The sequence below is a fragment of the Leuresthes tenuis genome, unplaced genomic scaffold, assembly GCF_036924035.1.
Source record: "Leuresthes tenuis unplaced genomic scaffold, fLeuTen1.0.hap1 SCAF_15, whole genome shotgun sequence".
NCBI lineage: Eukaryota > Metazoa > Chordata > Actinopteri > Atheriniformes > Atherinopsidae > Leuresthes > Leuresthes tenuis.
The window spans coordinates 26,942,528-26,960,052 of NW_027325369.1; the positions used below are offsets into that span (position 1 = coordinate 26,942,528).

At 42.0% G+C, this 17,525-nt stretch overlaps 1 protein-coding gene across 2 annotated transcripts in view; it reads right to left on the minus strand.

Moving 5' to 3' along the window:
• The window catches only part of runx3 (RUNX family transcription factor 3), a 47,679-nt gene that overhangs the window by 13,493 nt on the left and 16,661 nt on the right, over nt 1-17,525 (minus strand). For both annotated transcript variants that reach the window (XM_072364955.1, XM_072364953.1), the window contains exons 3-5: nt 14,048-14,289; nt 13,123-13,279; nt 11,570-11,674 (exon numbers count right to left, since the gene is read on the minus strand). In XM_072364955.1, coding sequence (XP_072221056.1) covers nt 11,570-11,674; nt 13,123-13,279; nt 14,048-14,289 — 504 coding nt within the window. The remainder of the gene's footprint in view (nt 1-11,569; nt 11,675-13,122; nt 13,280-14,047; nt 14,290-17,525) is intronic.

The following is a 17,525-nucleotide window of genomic DNA, read 5'->3' on the forward strand; positions in this document are numbered from 1 at the left end:
AAAAAACTGTCATAGACTGTGAAGACCATCATCATTAGCCTCCATTTTAACTCCTACTCACTCACACAGGATAAACTTATATAAAGACACAGCCACTGTCACCATGTTTTCAGCTTCCAAACACAAAAATATTATTAGAATGTCAGCAGACCTTGAAATACATTGGCTAGACACTAAATGTTGCCCAAGCTGCACCTGCTGCCACGTCACCCGCAGATAACGATAGCGTAAGTGGTTGAAAATAATTGAGGAATGTTGTTTTCCCTGAACATGAAGTGTAATAAAGAGGGAATTACTGCATTAGACATATCTATGAAGTGATGAGGTTAACTGATCTTTATCTTGCTGCCTTACTAATAGAAAAAGAAGAAAAAACAAGAAACAGTCACTATCTGTCCCAAATAACCTTCCTGTCTCTCTCTCTCACACACACACACACACACACAAATTCAGGTCTGACTGACACAGCACTGAGTCAGAAGGAAACACCCAGACAAAGCTACCAGACCTTATAGTCATCAGTGTTAAACATAACGGAGAGAAAACGGAAAGAGAGACATTTGTGTATATTTGTGTGCAGGAGGTGAGAACTAACTCTAAGAAGTGACACTTCTCTGCTGCACCCAGAAAACTAACCAACTCACTTAGTGCCCTCATCGCCCTGAGGTCCTGCTCAGGGAAATGGTAAGGGGAAAAATGTTCTCTGATTGTGCCTTTTATGTAGACACACTCATGTACAAATACACATGTGTACTTTACATGTGAACACACCTTAAATGTCAGACGTGAGTCCGGATGCCTCTAATGGGAGGAAGAGATTTTAATGTAACTATCAATGCACCAAAACTGTGTGTGAACCCGCATGTATACATTCTGTGGTTTTCTCCCTGGCATCTCTACAGAGTAGCCTAATGTGAAGTAATGGCTGGATTTGAATATTTTATCACTATATAAAGGGGGCAAGGCAGACGGACCAATATGGATTTTGCCCGTCCTTTCTCTCCACTGACCCATGGGCAATATATCTTCCCTCTGAGGATGACCCATGGGTAAAGTTTCCTCTCGTTTACCGCTCTGTCCATTTGTTTGTGCCCACCGCCTCCCTTCCATCTTCTCCTTATGAACTGTATAGAAATATCAAGTTTTGAGACCCCCAGACACTCAAGCATACATAAAGGGATTCAGAATCATTGCTGTTTAGAGACAGAATACTTTAGGACACCTTTATTCACACTCACTGATCAGCAGTTGCCTTGAACTTTATGTGTGTGTGAGAAAGAGAAAGATTCAGTCATGACTAATCTGTCTGAGCTGAGACAGCAGTTCTGTTCCAGCTCTGAAGCTGTTTGCTTTCCTAAAAATTAGGACGCCAAAGGAAAAGACAGTCTGTTTGCTCCATGCGATTTCTTAGGAACATATCCTGGACACCCCCTTGCACACTGTAATATCTCTTTTATTCAGCTCATATGCCTCCAGCCTGTCTTCTTTTTAAACCATGATGGAAGGAATGGAGGCCGGCGTTCTCTGACTCTCACACACACACTCAAACAGTGCCTGAACCAGGCTCCAACACCCATAGACACTGCGGCTACTGTCTGTTCCAGGCCAGAGCTGGGCTGGCCAGGGGTAGCAGCCCTCCAAATATAGCCCCTATATGTGTCCTTGTGTAGTTATTAAGAGATTTACACCACCTCAAACGGCTGAGGTCAGGGAAATGATACATCCCACTGCTCTTTGGTTGGAAAAAAAGACAGACGACATGGGGGAAAAAAATGATAATTGGTCAGTTTTTCTGTGGCCAGTGGTGGTCTAAGATGAATTGGCTGGCTCTTTAGGGATGAAAGTGATCATTCAACTGCCCACAAGCACACACACATACACACACACACACAGTTGAGCTGTAGATCCTGTGGCCCAGTTCCAGCTGGCAGGGACACACACACTGCATGTAGCAACACTGTTCACAGCTTCCAGTAGAGGGTTTAGTGGGCTGTGAGAGTGGGACTTTTTTTTTTTTAAACCGGAGGGGTGGGGGTGTAGAGCCATCATTAGTAACCCAGGGCCTACAGTTGCTATCAACACCACTAATCAACTTGGAGGCTGCTTGAAACGTTCTTTTTCACCTTTCTCCTTCACATACTCTTTTGTTTCTTAGATGAAAGTAAGCATATCAAACGTGCTTCCTGTCAGGTTTTTAAACACACTTACTGTAGATGTAAAAAAAAACAAAAAACTTGCTTTTCTATTGATTTGCATCTATTTGTATTTTGTAAGGCACTTTTAACTTTGAGTATTATTATTTTTTCTGTTTATAAAAAAGAAAAATACCACATCAACTGAGTTTTTTTGCACAGAAGAACTGAGTCAAAATTTTAAGTAGTTTCAAGTTATTTTAAAAAGATTAATCATATTTGCGTGTTTATTTTCTCTTTTGTTCATTTACTCTTGTTGAAACAAAACAGTGTTATTCCCTGTACTAAAGTTTCAACAGCCTTAAACCCTCAGGATGCTCAATCTGTATCCTCCAGTTAAACTTTTCATTAATACACACACTCTTTGGCCAGCTGACCCTGGCTGCAGCCGGAGTGTTTTGGGTCCGACCGCTAACATTTGACTTCTACTCAGCAGGGCCGAGGGCCAGAGGGGTGCCGGTGCTCCACACCAGCCCCTTTTCAGAGGGGTTTCTGTGGTCAGATGAATATTTAATGTGTCAGGGTGCACTTAGGAGAGAATGCCCTTGTTTTTCTCTCTATGATATCATAACCACAAGATAGAGCTGGGAGATGGGATCAAATGCGCACATGATGCCTAAACAGCAGCGCTCAATATGCATCCAGAATTGAAAATGGATGCTAAAGGTTGTAGATTTACTAGCCTCCTCTCAGAGTAGTGGTCGCATCATCTGAAAGCATTATGGAAGTCTACGAAGAATAAATAAAATGCTTGATATAAAATGTCTGGTATTAAGGGTGTAGTGAAAGGCAATGGCTGTGTTTTGAAGAAATGGGTGTGCCGTTCCCAGCCCTGCTTTGTTTTGTGCGTGTGTGTTTATTTCCTGATAGCATTTTATGTTCACTGCAGAATAACTTTACACGTCGCTTTGCACTTTTACCCTTGTGCTTTTGAAGCACGTAGAGGTAGGTGAGGTGTAAGTGGTGTGAAGTTGTTTTTTATGAGCTTCGACATGGTGCTCTAAGAGTAGATCAGACCACATGAACGGTAAAATCCACATCGTCTTGCCTAGCCTTCCTTCCACAAAGCTCGTATCAGCTCAACACAGAGACAGTGTTTGCTCAGTGAGTTGACTGCCAGGACTTAAACATGATGCTACAGCTGAATGATCACCCAATACACCCTGTTTCCTTCCTTCATCCCCCACTTTTTTCAACTTCTCCTCTCTTTCAATGTCTGTCTCTCCGTCTCCATTGAAATAAAGAAACATATGTTCCCGTCCAGAGGGAGACACATTAAACACAAGCTCTTTTTAGTGAAGGGCCTGGTGCTTTTTCAGGAGTAAAATGAAACTCTATCTGAACGGCAAAGGGCAATACGTGCTTTGGCCCCAAACCAAGTCAGCACTGAATATATCTGAAGTGTAAATATTTGTATTCCACATATAAATGGACTTGATAGGTCCCTGATAACAGACTAGAATTAATGTGGATTGTATGTATCACACTGAAAGCTCCGTCTGGACTGTGAAGTCTCGGTATGTATGGTATAGAATTACATACAAAAATGTGCAAGCAGTGTAAGGACCATTGCTGAGTCTAACTAGAGGCAACAAGATGGCAGGGCGCTGTAATAAATGTCTAGCTTTAAATTTTTTTGTTGCATCAATAAGACTTTTGAATATCATCAGATCTTAAAATGGTCAGGGAAGCCCATGCTGGATATGTCTTAAATTATTGAAAGTTAAGTGTTGAAAGCTTCTAAACTCAATAGCTGCATCCTTATCTGGCTTTTGAAACCTAACAGGGTGATGTAGAGCGACAGTTGAACACATGCTGCTGTGGGGCCTACTTTCCTGCGAGCCGACTTCCGTTTGCCTTCAACAGACACCGAGGACGTTTCAACATCTGTTGAGCAAAGTCGTATACACCTGTCTTCCTCTTCCTCCTCTCTAGCGAACCTGAACTCCTCACGCTCTCATTCCCACCGCTCTTCTTTCCACCACCCTTTCTTATACTTCCCTTTTTGTGCTATTAAGGGTACTAGCTCAAAAAGCATCTCTACAGTAGTGTGTTTGGCACTGATCTTGCCAAGGCCACCAATCACACCGTTGAGTTGTCACAGTGGGACGAATCAAAGTTCTTGTTTTGAGGCTGACCCTGAGGGATGTGGGTTTTACCCTTGGCTGATGATTGTGGCTGTCTCGTCTGGGCCTAAATGAGTCGATGCTAGCCACACACAGATATTACACTGCTTAAAATTAATTCAAATAACACTCTTGTAACACTTTCGGTTTGAATGCATACGGTTTTACAACTTTATCATTATTGTGGATGTAATGCATAAAATAGGTATTTGTCCAGAATGTGAGTCTCAGTGTGACTGAAGGTCTCTATCGTAAACATGGCAGCGCTGAATGTAGTGGCAAGAGGTTTTTGTGGAAACATTATTTAGGCTTTCAGGAGGAGGTCAACAAAAGTCTTGGCATGCTTTTATCTGTAGTTTAACCTCTATGGCCACAGCTGGGGGATTGTCTCGTCCCTCAAACAGATGCATCAGCCTGTCTCTGGGGACATCAGCAGTGTGAAAATCCCCCTCGCAGGCCTGAAAACAAGCTGCTCACAGCGGAAGTTGCTACATGAGACTGTTTGAGCAAAATGTGCAGCCTTCCTTTTCTGATAAGAGGATAAAGTGCTTTGCGTATGTCTGTGTGTGTGTGTGTGTGTGTGTGAGTGAGACAAAAACAGTGCCACACAAGGACAGCCTTACAGTAAGGCAGGTTGAGGCAGGCAGGGGGGTGAAGAGGTGCCAAAATAAGGCCCAATACTCCCGGATTCTCTAACAATACAACATAGCCCGTAGCATGTTGTGAGCAATCATCTCTCTTTTGTGTAGCTATTCTACACTTTGTGTGTGTAGCAGTCTTCTACAGGAGCTGGGGTTGGGGTGGGGGGGGTGATATAAGCGGGTGTTTTTCAGGCCTTTTGGCTGCTTGCCTTTGCAGATTCCCCAGTGCTGCTGCTTTGGCCTTGTTGAGCACAGAAGGCCTATTTGGCTCCGGTGACAGATCATATTAAGGCAATAAGCTGCTTTTAGTGTGTTATTTTAGCTCTCGTGGTGAATAGGGTTGTTGTGCATGTCTCTGGGTGTGTGTATTCATGTTTGCATGTAGTTAAGTTGATTCAAGCAGCAAGGTTCTGGGGGGAAAGGTGGGGGCCTTGCAGAGCTGTGAGAAAGGAAAGCAAGCTGCTGCTGTCACATACATCAATGCAACGGCAGCAGATGTGTCAAACGGCTTCGCGTTCACACCTCTGTGCATACTAGCACTCACAAAATAACATGCAACAAGAGTGCATTTCCCCCTAAACTCACACACACACAATAAAGTGTTCCACAGAATGACAATTGACAATCCAAAGTAAAAGTGTGAAATTTGTTAATTTTCCACTGTGTGAGCATGCACACAGACTTTCAGTACTTTCTCTGACTTTATCATAGTCTTATTAAACTAATGCAGCACTTTTGAGGTTACAACTGACCTTTCCTTTTTTTATGATTCCAATCTGTGTTAAAGAGTCATGGCTTCTTTCTGTATTTACCCAGAGGATTACAACCTTCTCTGCTCCTGGAAGCAAAAGAAAGACCTTGCTACACCTATTATTTGCTCGCTGTTCCTCACCATTAAGGCCTAAGGAAATAAATATCCCAACTGCGGTCCTTTCCAGTAACCAGCAGGTGCCTTCTTCCCACAAACCACCCCCACTCCACCCCCTGTACCCACTGTCCCAACACAGAAAACTGCTTATTGTCATAATGCAGCGAGGGAGAAAAATATTCTTCCACTTATGCGCCATTTATTTTTCTAAATGCAGATCGGAACTTTTATTGAATTACACTGAAAAGTGTAATGGCTCCCTCCTGTATGGGTCAGTGTAAATAAGGAAGAATGAGCACACACAGAGTGGGCATTTTACTTCCCTTCATAGGTAAGTAAACAGGAAAGACGCTTGGCCGGTGAGTTTAGCAGGGAGTGGGTAGGAGGAGATGCAGAGAGGGGGACAGAGCAGAGCAGAATCTGAGCAATCTCCTCATCTGATTCTCACAAAATTTTTCTTACTTGCATCATCAGAGTAAATTGATAGCGTTATCTGATGACTCTGTAAATAATTTTGTAATTTCTAATGCGTCCTGCTTTTCTATCTGGCGTCAGCAAATATTGGTTGGAAAATTTAGTCTAAGTGGAAAAAGAAGGTCCAATTCACCCTGCAGCTATTGTGCGTGTGTCTCTGACAGTCATCAGCTGGCCTGAGGAGGAGGAGACACTGCGCTGTTTCAAAATGTTAGACAAAGATGTTCTTTTTTTCCCAATTTTAGCAGAAACGTGTGCACTGACACTGCAGCAAACACAGACAGTGACGGCAGAATAGAAGAATAGTGCCACTTGTAGACAGCTATATTTTCTTTGTTTCTATCTTAGTTTAGTTGAGGTGTTTGGACAAATTTGCTCTGCTTTAACAAGAAAGCCTGCGTAGAAAACTGAAGTAGGATTTCCAACATCTGTGGGTGAATGTGTCTAAGTAGTCCGCAAAGGGAGTTGGCCTCAAAGCCTCTAGATGTGGTTAAGGTGGCAACAGTGGTCAAAAAAACATCTCAGTTCTTTATTTACTTTCCCATAAAAAAATGGATCGTGTTACAAATGCTTTTGTCTGTTTTGTCACACCTTGTTGACTGTGACAGCTACAGTCCTGCAGACAACTAAAAGAAAAATACTCTGGATATCATACATGACTACTCGAGGATAAGTTTGTCATCCACCACCCGTCACAACCTTTAAACCTCAGAATGTGGTGAATGCTTATCCCAACACACAAGTCCAAAACTATTCAATATGCAGTGCTGCATTCCAATGGATTTATCAGTTTGCCAATATTTGCTCTTCTTCTAATCACTGAGGCTGTGTATGATGTGTCTGGAGTGACCTCAGGGTGCAAGAACGCCACAGTCGGCAGCCTCCAGTCACTGCAGACACCACAGAAATAAATATTCCCTTTATCTGTTCCCATCTGTTTGTAAGTGGCATTGGGGAAGACTATCTTCACCAAATCATAAATGATGTGGTCATGAGCTTAGTTTTTGAGAACGTGTGCTGTGTATGTGTGACTGTCTGCATGCATAGGGCCACTATGTCCCGAGGTTATAGATGGTGAGCCATTAGTAGTCAGGAAAGCACCCAGAGTCACACATGCCACTGTTTTTTCCCCTCCCCTGGCACTAATGCACCTGTAGGGCTTTCTTTCAAAGACACCCGTCTCCATTTTCAAACATCAAAGTTGCCTTTGAGAGAGCAATTCGCACCAAGGGTGAGCCTTTCATGTGATTTGTGGAGCATGGGCGTGGCCCGGTGGGGCCGATTTAAAGAGATGCACCTGGCAGGTGCATGAGCTGAGCACCCGCACACACAAATGCAACAACACGCATGCAATCTTTCTGTTTACTTTACAGAGGGACTGCAATATCACTGGAAAAATAACACAGCAAATGTCATTGTTTGTATATTTGCATACTTTGTACAGTCTGTGTGCCAAATGCAAATAAAATCAACCCGACAACTCAAACGTGCCACCCACCCCCCTTTCACTGCTGCCCTGACTCCCTCCCGATGGCGGCCATTCTCCTCCTGGAGCTGCATGAACACACCCAGACGAGTAAATAGTGGCTAAAAAACACGACAGTGCTCGGGTGATTTTAGTGGATGTGTGGGCTTCTGGGTGGTAAAGTGTATCACCTCTTTCTTAATGTATGCAGGTATTGTATAGACTTTATAAGAATGTTAGCTGTTGAGATGTCTTCATAGGTGTCATTTTTAAGGGTTAGGTTTTCATCAAACTGCCACTTTGACCCTAAATGAGCTAGACAAGCTCTTCTGTCTTCTGATATGTAAAATTAATGATCATAAACATGGTTGAAAAAATTTTTCATTTAAATCCAGCTGTAAAAAAACCCAACCATTTTATAAAAGTAACATCAGTGTCCTACACAGATGACTAAAGATTAAATCTTTCTCACATGCTTATTCATAGCTTCTTTTTTTTTTTTGCATGTTCTGACCTTTTCCGCATGCATGTAAATGAAATGTTTGCACTTGCCTTCTTTACATATTTGTAAACTTTCTGTGAGAATGTTTTATTCAGTGTTCTCGTGTTCAAGTTGTATCTCCTGCTGTATTTTTTCTGCCTATAGAAAAATGTCCCCCGTCCATTTGAGCTGTGAAGATTATTTCTGAACATCATTTAACAATTTCTAAATATTTCCAACCCTTTTTTGATCTGTCAACCTGAGCATGGTAAGTTGTTCTCATGCAGTGACTGTTTCATTTAAGGTCCAGACACAGAATGCGTCCCCTCCCTTATGGGTAAATAGGTGACAGTTGATGTCATTTGAGGCTGTGAGAAAAGCAACAAAAATATAGTTGAGTGATTAATTGGTGAGAACAACCGTTTGTAGAACAACAAACAGAAAGGCGCACAGCATTTAAGTTATCTGTCTTCTTTTCTTTTGGTGTTTCTCTCTATTTCAGTTGTGTCATATCATTTCATGGACGTGATATATTGTTAAAGCTGTTTCTCAGATAAAAATGGAAGAGAGCTGTCATCAGCAGTTTGAGCTTAGCAGAAGTTTGATAATAATGTATGACAGATAGATGAGGGGGGGAGGGTTGATGTGTGTGTGTGGGGGGGGGGCAGTAATATGATGACAAATGCCGGATGTGTGATGAGGAAATCTAGCAGCAAAGGAGACAAAAATACTCAGCTGAACATACTTTCTGTTCATGTGCAGAGCACTCTCGGTGTGTTTATCGCCATTTACACATCCGTGTGTGTGTGTAAATGCATTAGTGTACACAACTGTGGTTATGTAGCATGTGTGTCTAACTTACTGCTCAAGCGTTTTCAGAAGGCATGGCACTCTTTGTTACATTGCTGCAGGCAAGCCACAGTTCCAGTCCTGTCCATCAGGTTCTCTAGACTGGATCAGCAAACATTATTAAAACCTTCTCCCCCTCGGTGCCAGCTCCTGCAGTGGCTCAGCTGGCAGTCATGCAAATGCAGGCCCCTACACAAACAGCCCGTAAAGTCCCGAGCAGGCTGGCCCTGCAGCCTGCCAGCCTGAGGACAGGTGAGCAAAGCTCCAGCCAAGAGCGGCTTCAGGCTGTCCACACCGAGATGCCGGGTGCCACATTGTGTGGCACTGTATATCAGAAAACAGAATCAAAGCTGTTTCGGAATATATATGTCTCTGAGGATGAGATTCATAATGAAAAAATGCTGGTAGTTTTATGTGTTGGCAATTGTGCCTGTCTGCTTTGGCTCAATGCGTTGTAAAGCTGATATAATGTGGTGCCTTGTGGTTAGAGGAGAATCTGATTATTTTTATGGTCCTAATAATGTCTGAATGGTAGTGTGTGTTCCTGTTCTTTGACTTTGGCGGGACATAGTTGATATTAAAATTTTAGAATGTGCTTCTTGTTTAAATATGAGAGGTCCTTTATATCATCTCGTGTGATTTCTATTTTGAGGGTTTGAGTTCTTCAATACACTAAACTGGGCTGAAATGTCATCTAAGCCTCAGATCTGATGGCTCATTCAAACCAATATAATGAACAATGTAAATATGCTCCATGTCAAAATGCCTCCTCTGTCATCTGTTTGAATTTTCATGTTGATGCTGGATTTGTTTTCACTGCAGAGTGATTGGATATGTTATTCTTTTTCCCGTTTAAAATTTCCACAAATCTAATCTCACGGTTCCCGTCTGTTTCCAGGGAGTTAAACTTGAGAGGTTCTAGTTTGTACATGCAGAAATCCCATTTGATGGCTTTTATTTGATTTAAATTTCTTTTTTAAATCACACTTTGCATAAGTTTATTTTCAGTCATTCTCTGAATTCTCTCTCTACACAGTGCAACAGAGTTTTTAATGGAGCCTTAAATTCCCCTGACCTATATTAAACAGTGTCACTTTATAGCACCCAGCGCCTGTGTAAAAGTAGCACGGCCACACTGACGCCTCAGCCGGAGCCATAACGTGTTGACAGACAGACAGGAGACAACTTTACAGTCATTTCAAACCAAGAAGCTTGCAGATGTACACGATAATGCCTTTATGCACACGCACACTTTCAGCTTTTTGTTTAAAAAAAGAGGATAAAATTGAAACCATCCACACATACGCACGTACAGTGTTTTATTATTATCTAGTCCTTCCCGCCTTCGCAGTCACTGTTCTCTTTTATACCTCTGTAAATAGCATCCAGCTTGGCAGGGTTGTGATGCCCCTCCACTCCCTCCAGCCATATCCCCTCTCATATAGCACTTGCTATCACTCTCTCTTTTCCTCCTGTGCTCTGTTTTGACTGGGTTTAATCCACCCTGTCCCAAATATCCTCCTTCTCACAAGCCACAGCTACCCAACCTTTCATAGACCTGCACTCTGGAACCATTATAAACACAATCCCGCCATAGAAACGACAATAAAATCTGACCCATCTCATCTATCCCAATGTGAGGTCACAGAAAAACATATGCACATACAGCTCTACCTCTCAGCAACTGACTCATCTGAGTAACATTACTCTCCACCAACCCTCACACCAGCAGCTTTAAACCACATGAGAATGCAGCTGTGGCTGAACGATGGTGCTAACAGCTTTAGCACGCAGAGCCTCCCTGCCACGGTTAACAGTGGCCGGAGTCTGCCCTGTGTTAAATCAACGAACCACTTATGTGGTCAGGCAGGTAAGGCCTCTTTGACCAGCATGGAGGAAGGTAGGAGTGTTAGGGTGTGAGGAGGAGAAGGGTTCCTCTGAGCTGAGCCACCTGCGGCTTGGAGACTCACTCAGCTCCTCTTAGTGGTCTTGGGTTATGCCTTAATATGCTTTACAATTTCCTCTGACTGGGCCTTTCCTTGTGCCCTGCTGCACACACACAAGCCTGCACTATCATTCAAGCGAGGACAATAAGCTGCTCCACCTTCATTCTGCATCATAACCATTACATAGCTTACCCCAACTTTAACCATCACTAAATGTTATCGTAACCCCAAAACCAGGTCTTAAACCCCAAAATGAATCTTGTGAAAACTGAATTTTGCACGTGATTGTGTGAACTGATTTTTACCTCTGAACATAACTGCAAAGCACGCACCCACACAGGCACAGGTATGAGACTCATGCAGTGCATGTGACTCATCCAGTACTTTTTTGCATGAACAGATACTGACACCCACACTTTCTGAACTGGGAATAGTTTCGCTGATGGGGTGGCTTTGCTGCATACTCATCTCACAATGCACTTTAGAAATACCAAGAGTGTAATGTTAGTGGGTTTGAATGCACTCACTGCGTGGTTCCCTGGGTCCATCCACAGTGACTTTGATGGCGCGGTGGTAGGTGGCCACTTGTGGCGGTCCGGTGAACACGGTGATGGTCAGAGTGAAGCTCTTTCCTGCAGCACAGAGACAAGTTCATGATATTATAACCAGTTACATTTAAGTGTGTGTGAATGACCTTTTCTAATTGTGGCTAAAACAATTTTCTCTCAGTTTTTAATCTATCTATCTATATATATTACAACGATATTTCAACTTCAAATTCAGCTTATTCAACTTCAAATCATCGGCTTTTGTCTAGCTGAATTATTGAAAATAAATAAATTAAAGACAAGGATCACCCTTTGACAGGTTGGGCAGATATGATTTAGATTAAAGAGAGAATGTCTTCCAGATTGCCCCAGAGAGCTTACAGTAATAGTTTATTGTTCAACAGGGCAGGATCTTGCCCCCAGCTGCATCTAAGTCCGTGCAGAGAGTGGAGGGCGGCACCATGACGCGGGTCCGGTGCTCGTCCTCGGCTCTCAGATAAAAAGACATTTCTTGTTGTAAAAAATAGATAAATAAAATTACGTTGGAGGACAGAAAAAAATATTTTACAGAAATAGACTGCGGACTACTTTTTGAGAAATAAAAATAAAATATACATATATTCACAGTGATCAAATCACAGGTCATTTAGCAGCAAATGGAAATAGGCCAGAAACGGCTGAGAATTGGGGAGAAGTCTCCTCCTCTTGAAGATTTTGGTGAACAATCAGGCTTTTAAATCAACTTTAGTTGAGGACAATCGGTTTTTTATGCCTTAACACTGAGACGTTTTGATTTACTCGATATAGAACAAAAATGTCAGTCAGCAGGCCTGTGCTTCAACCACAACATCCTGCAAACAGGCCTGATGATGTGTGAATTTTTATAAGGCAATTAAACAGGACGCCCATCATAAATGCTGCGCATTAGATTTGAAGCTGTATGCATAATATGCATCCTAAATGGTGGCAAGGATTATTTGACAAATTGCTCCCGGACATAAATTTAGGAGATGGTTTCTCGTGCACCCTATACGACCTACACCACGTGGATAATTATTTGTATCCCCCGGATAAAGAAAATTATACAGAGACTTTACATTTGCGCACGGTGACGCAGGCCACATGTTTCGGATGACACTCATGGACGTCAGCTGGCAAAGTGCGGGCACCAGGCGTGCCCGTGTCTAAATGATTTGCAGATCTTCTTGGTGATATTGAAATCTGCCCAAAACTGACAAAAAAAAGTGTTTAAAGGCTGTATTTTTGAAGATGTACTTCCTGTCTTTGTGTCCGTGTCAGGGTTTTAATATGTATATTTTTCCAGCTCCACTCAAAAATGGTGATATACCGTTAGCCATCAGTCCTTTTAAAGAAACACATATTATTAAAAGTGCATTTCCAAGAGTTGCTGCATATCGCATTACTCGAGCAAAGCCTTTCCCATTCTCTCATTGTTTGCTTGCAGGACATACACGCATATCAATGTGTGTGTGTGTGTGTGTGTGGGAGAGAGTTTCAGAGGTTTAGCTCACCCCGACCGCTCCTGCCCACAAAGCGCAGGTCGTTGAAGCGGGCCACTTGGTTCTTCATCACAGCTGAGGCGTTTCTCAGCTCAGCGGAATAGTTCTCATCGTTCCCGGCCATAACCGTGACCAGAGTCCCGTCGGGAACATCACCGAGAGCCACGACCTGTGAGCAGGAGAAAAGCAAGCGGTCACTTTGGGTCACCAAACCAAATGTTGGCTAAACACTGCGCGCGTAAAACCGCATCCGGTTCTCATAATATAAAGCACAAATATATTTAGTTTTCCCACAGTGTCAACAATCAACCAGTGCGTGTGTAATATAGGTGAGCGATTTTCCAAAAAAAAGTAACATCTCCCAGTCTTAACAACTAACAATTGGACAATTAAAATCTAATATATACTAAATTGGACTTAATTTAATTCCTCCGCATGCTATTGTTCACAGGGTATTTACCATAGTGTTATTATCGTATAGATCCGACAAACGTCTTAAAGTTTGTTAGAAAAAAATGCGTGTCACTTGTTCTCAGAAAACGCAAACTGATTAAAAGAAATGTAAAAACAAATATTAACAACAACAATAAAAATGCGTCCAGCTCTATTTGAGTCTGGTACTGTCGGACCGATAATCTGCAACAATTCCTGGACAGATTTAGGCTGTTATTTTAAATGTCGCAAAGTCAGGCTCATATCTTTCCTACAGGTGCGTTTAGATATTTTATATTTCTACACAAATGCAAACACTAAAAGGCTTAGCTTCCAGATTCCCGCTGTATTTTAAGAGTAAAGGCAATGTAATTATCCGTTTCTGTTCCTGCTTTTGTATTTTAACTTTTTTTTATCTTCACTCATGCATTTCCCAGAAATAGAAAACCAGACAATGCATCATTAAAATGTGAAATAAATTGTCATTAGAAGCCATTAATCTTGCCTTGAAAGCCACTGGGAGCGTCTTGTTGCACCGCCAGTGAGACGGGAGGACAGAGCAGAGGAAGTTGGGGCTGTCGGTCCGAACCAGCTCACCGGCGTGGTCCGCGAGGACGTCCACTACGTTCCTGGTGTCCGGTCTTGACCTGAGGGGCCCCGGGGTGGCCATGGCCCCGTTGCCGTCTCCAAGCTTACTGCAGGGGAAGGACGTTGAGGGCGGTGTGAACCGTCTGGTAGTGGGCGGCTCTACGGGAATATGCATCACAACAGCTTGGGTCAGTGCCACCTGACTGAGTCGTATCAGAAGAGCAGAACTCTGTGGCGGAAAAACAGTTTTTTCTCTCTTCTCCAGACACCGCCGGTCTCAGGAGTCCACGATGTGATCGAAAAAGGATGAAGGCGAGAGAGCAGAGTGAGTGGAAAGAGCCTCGCTCCCTTAACAGAAACAACGGACTTTGATGACTGTGGCGTTAGATCATCTGCACATGTGTCAGCCTTAGTGACATCGGGGTTGATATATGTTTCTCTAATTTCAGCAGAAACGTACAAACAAAATCTCTCCAAAAGTCAGTGCAGTGCTGAACTTGTATCGGCGCTCTTATCTACCGCACACTTAAATACTTTCAACCGCGTGTAAACAATGTACCAACACCACAGACTACTCGAGCTCTCGCTCGAAATCACAAATCAGTCAATGAGTCCCGTAAACACTTTATTGCCGATTAGAGATAATATGTTGGTAGTAACCAGGTAATCCAGCCGCGATGGAAAAGAGAGACAATCCACTTCTGGTTGCCTCGACTAAACAAAACTCGACAAAAAAATATGTTGACTAAAAAGCGAAATACGCCCTCTTAGATGTCACCATAAAACCACCTTTACCGCTGAAAAAAAGTCTAAAATAATCAAACTCGAATACAGACTCAACACTGTCCTTTCGTGCGTAAAAGTTCTCGCAACCTTATCCCGGTTGTATCATCAAACAAAAAATCAGCGTGATTCTGGAATAATAGAAACGGTCCCGTCGATCCACTTGGGTTTCCTTTAAAAGTTATCCTTTAAGCGCAGAGTTATGGAGCGCAAGAAGGAGCCGCGAGGCTGAACAGACTGCCGCGATATTATTTTACCCTAGTCATTTTAGCGTTTAGTGGTTGGGAGTGTGGAGGTGGTATCCACCAATGAATCTACTGGGTTGGGCTTTCACAGACCAATCAAACTCTCCGCTTCTGCTCCAGCAACCCCTGCACTGTTGTCACACACGAGCTGAATTATTGATACATATCTGTGCTTGTCGCTGTTCTCCTGTTTTTGAGCGCTATAGTCAGACGTTTACGTGCTGCTGAAAGAAATTAGGAGACAGTGAGTTCAAAAAGAAACGTTTCTGGAAGAGACACAGAACAACATAAACATGAATGATGTGGATTTAGATTGATTTCCCATTATTGGCAACGATCTTTACGCGCTGTTGGGGAGATGAAACAACTCTAAATGTGTTGGACATCAAATTTTATGGACTTTAACGAGTTAGAAATACTCATGCTTTTGAGCAAAGCATCTTTTTGTTTATAGGTATTTTAGATTATTAGACTCAGAGTGTACCAGATTAAACAAATTCATAATATGTAAGACCAAAACAAAAAAAAAAAACATCAGCTGTATCGCCTCAAAAGTGGTTTTACCACACACCATCTTCTCTGACCTATTTTTGTTTGAGCTGTTAGTAATTTATCTACAAAGAAGGACTCAGAACGCACAGGCCTGTGGTTTTAATCTCATTTAATAATCTTGAAAAGCCATTATATGTGGCGGCTTCAGACTTTCTCACCGAGTAAATAATTTTTATGAAGGTAAATTAGGGGTTTAAGACAGATTCTTATCAAGTTAATTAGCTCATTGATCTCTATTAAAAATACAATTAAAGCATGCAGGCTAATGTCTCTTTTTCCCCTCCACATCAAACAAACAACGAAGTAATACGCGTATGTGTGTGAGTGTGTGTTTGTGTGTGCCTGGGGGCTGAATTCATTAGAAACTTGAAAAGTTGAGGGTTGCATCAAATGACGGCACACCCTGCAAACTCCCCGCTATGCTGATTTCCGACACTAGTTGGCGCGTTTGCCTTTTCAATGGCTGTCAGCTCAGGCAGTCTGAGGCAGACATTTCACATCTGCAGAGAGAGGGAAACTTTTATCTGTGCTTCGAGACAGTCGGAAATTTGAAATGATTTCGGCTTCAGCTCAAACAGTTAAACGAATTCCGTTTGCGAGGCGGTGTTGTTGCTGGAAGATGCAGCGGGGGCATTTTCATCCTCGACTAATTACACGGTTTTACCCGAGTCATAATCTCACCATATTTGCTATTTTGAAACATTTAAATTGTTAACAAAGCCCTTAAATTAATTTGTTAAATTAGGCTACTGTGGGTTGAAGCTGTATAGGATCAAGCAAAGGTAACATTTCCGATTCTAAATGCAAAATGTGCTGAATTAATTGTTTTTTTAGCTGTGGCTGCACGAGCATTTTCTCAAATTTCGCTTATGATACTGTGTATATTTTTGTCATGATGGGTTTATTGAGCACTGATAGAATTTAGTGTTGTTATGTTTTTAGAGTTCTTACAGGTGCAGAACTTAGTTGCGAAATTTCTGTTTGCTTTAAGAAAAAAAGGCACATACTCTGTAAAATAATCAATGATTCTAATTAATTTATAACTAGCAATAAAAGGAATATTTAACAAGTAATCTGGACGTTCATTTAAGCGCATTTATTATGCATTCAATCAATCGATGGGTCATTGAACCTTATTTCATTGGCGTTATTGCGCACCGCTTTGTATGTGTGGTATGTTGTTAACTTGCACGAGATAAATTAAGTGCGAGAGCTGTTTGTGGACAGAAACGTCACGATGAGAGCTCTTCAGACACCAACCGGTTCCTCAGCTGTTCTGAGGAAGGATTGCTTAACAATAATTATGTAAAATATAAAATGTCACCTGTTCTTTTTGTCTGTTTTTCCGCCCACATGATTTCTTACTTTTATTTTTCTTTTATTCTTTTTTTAAATCTTGCTGTGGTGTCATACACATATTAATTAAAAAGTGTGTTTTACACTCTGACACATAGGACAGCAGTGTAACTCAGAGGGATGTTTTGACTCAAGGGGTTACAATATATTTTCTATAAATCCGCTAATTTACTCACTACAAATTACACCTCAATAGAAGTGAAAGCATGTCTGCCTGAATAAGAGCAGAAATCAACATAAATCCACCCTAATAGACATTTGACATCAGATCTACAAACATTCATAATAAATCTTGTATTTATTCTACTTAAAAATATTAAGTAACCCTAAATCAAATAATCTTTTTCGTCCCTTCGGCTTAAGTAACTCTATTTATTCATCATCAATACAACCCTAACTGCACAAAACATCTTTAATCAGATCACCTATCATGTAGCTTCTAATTCAAGTACAGCTCGA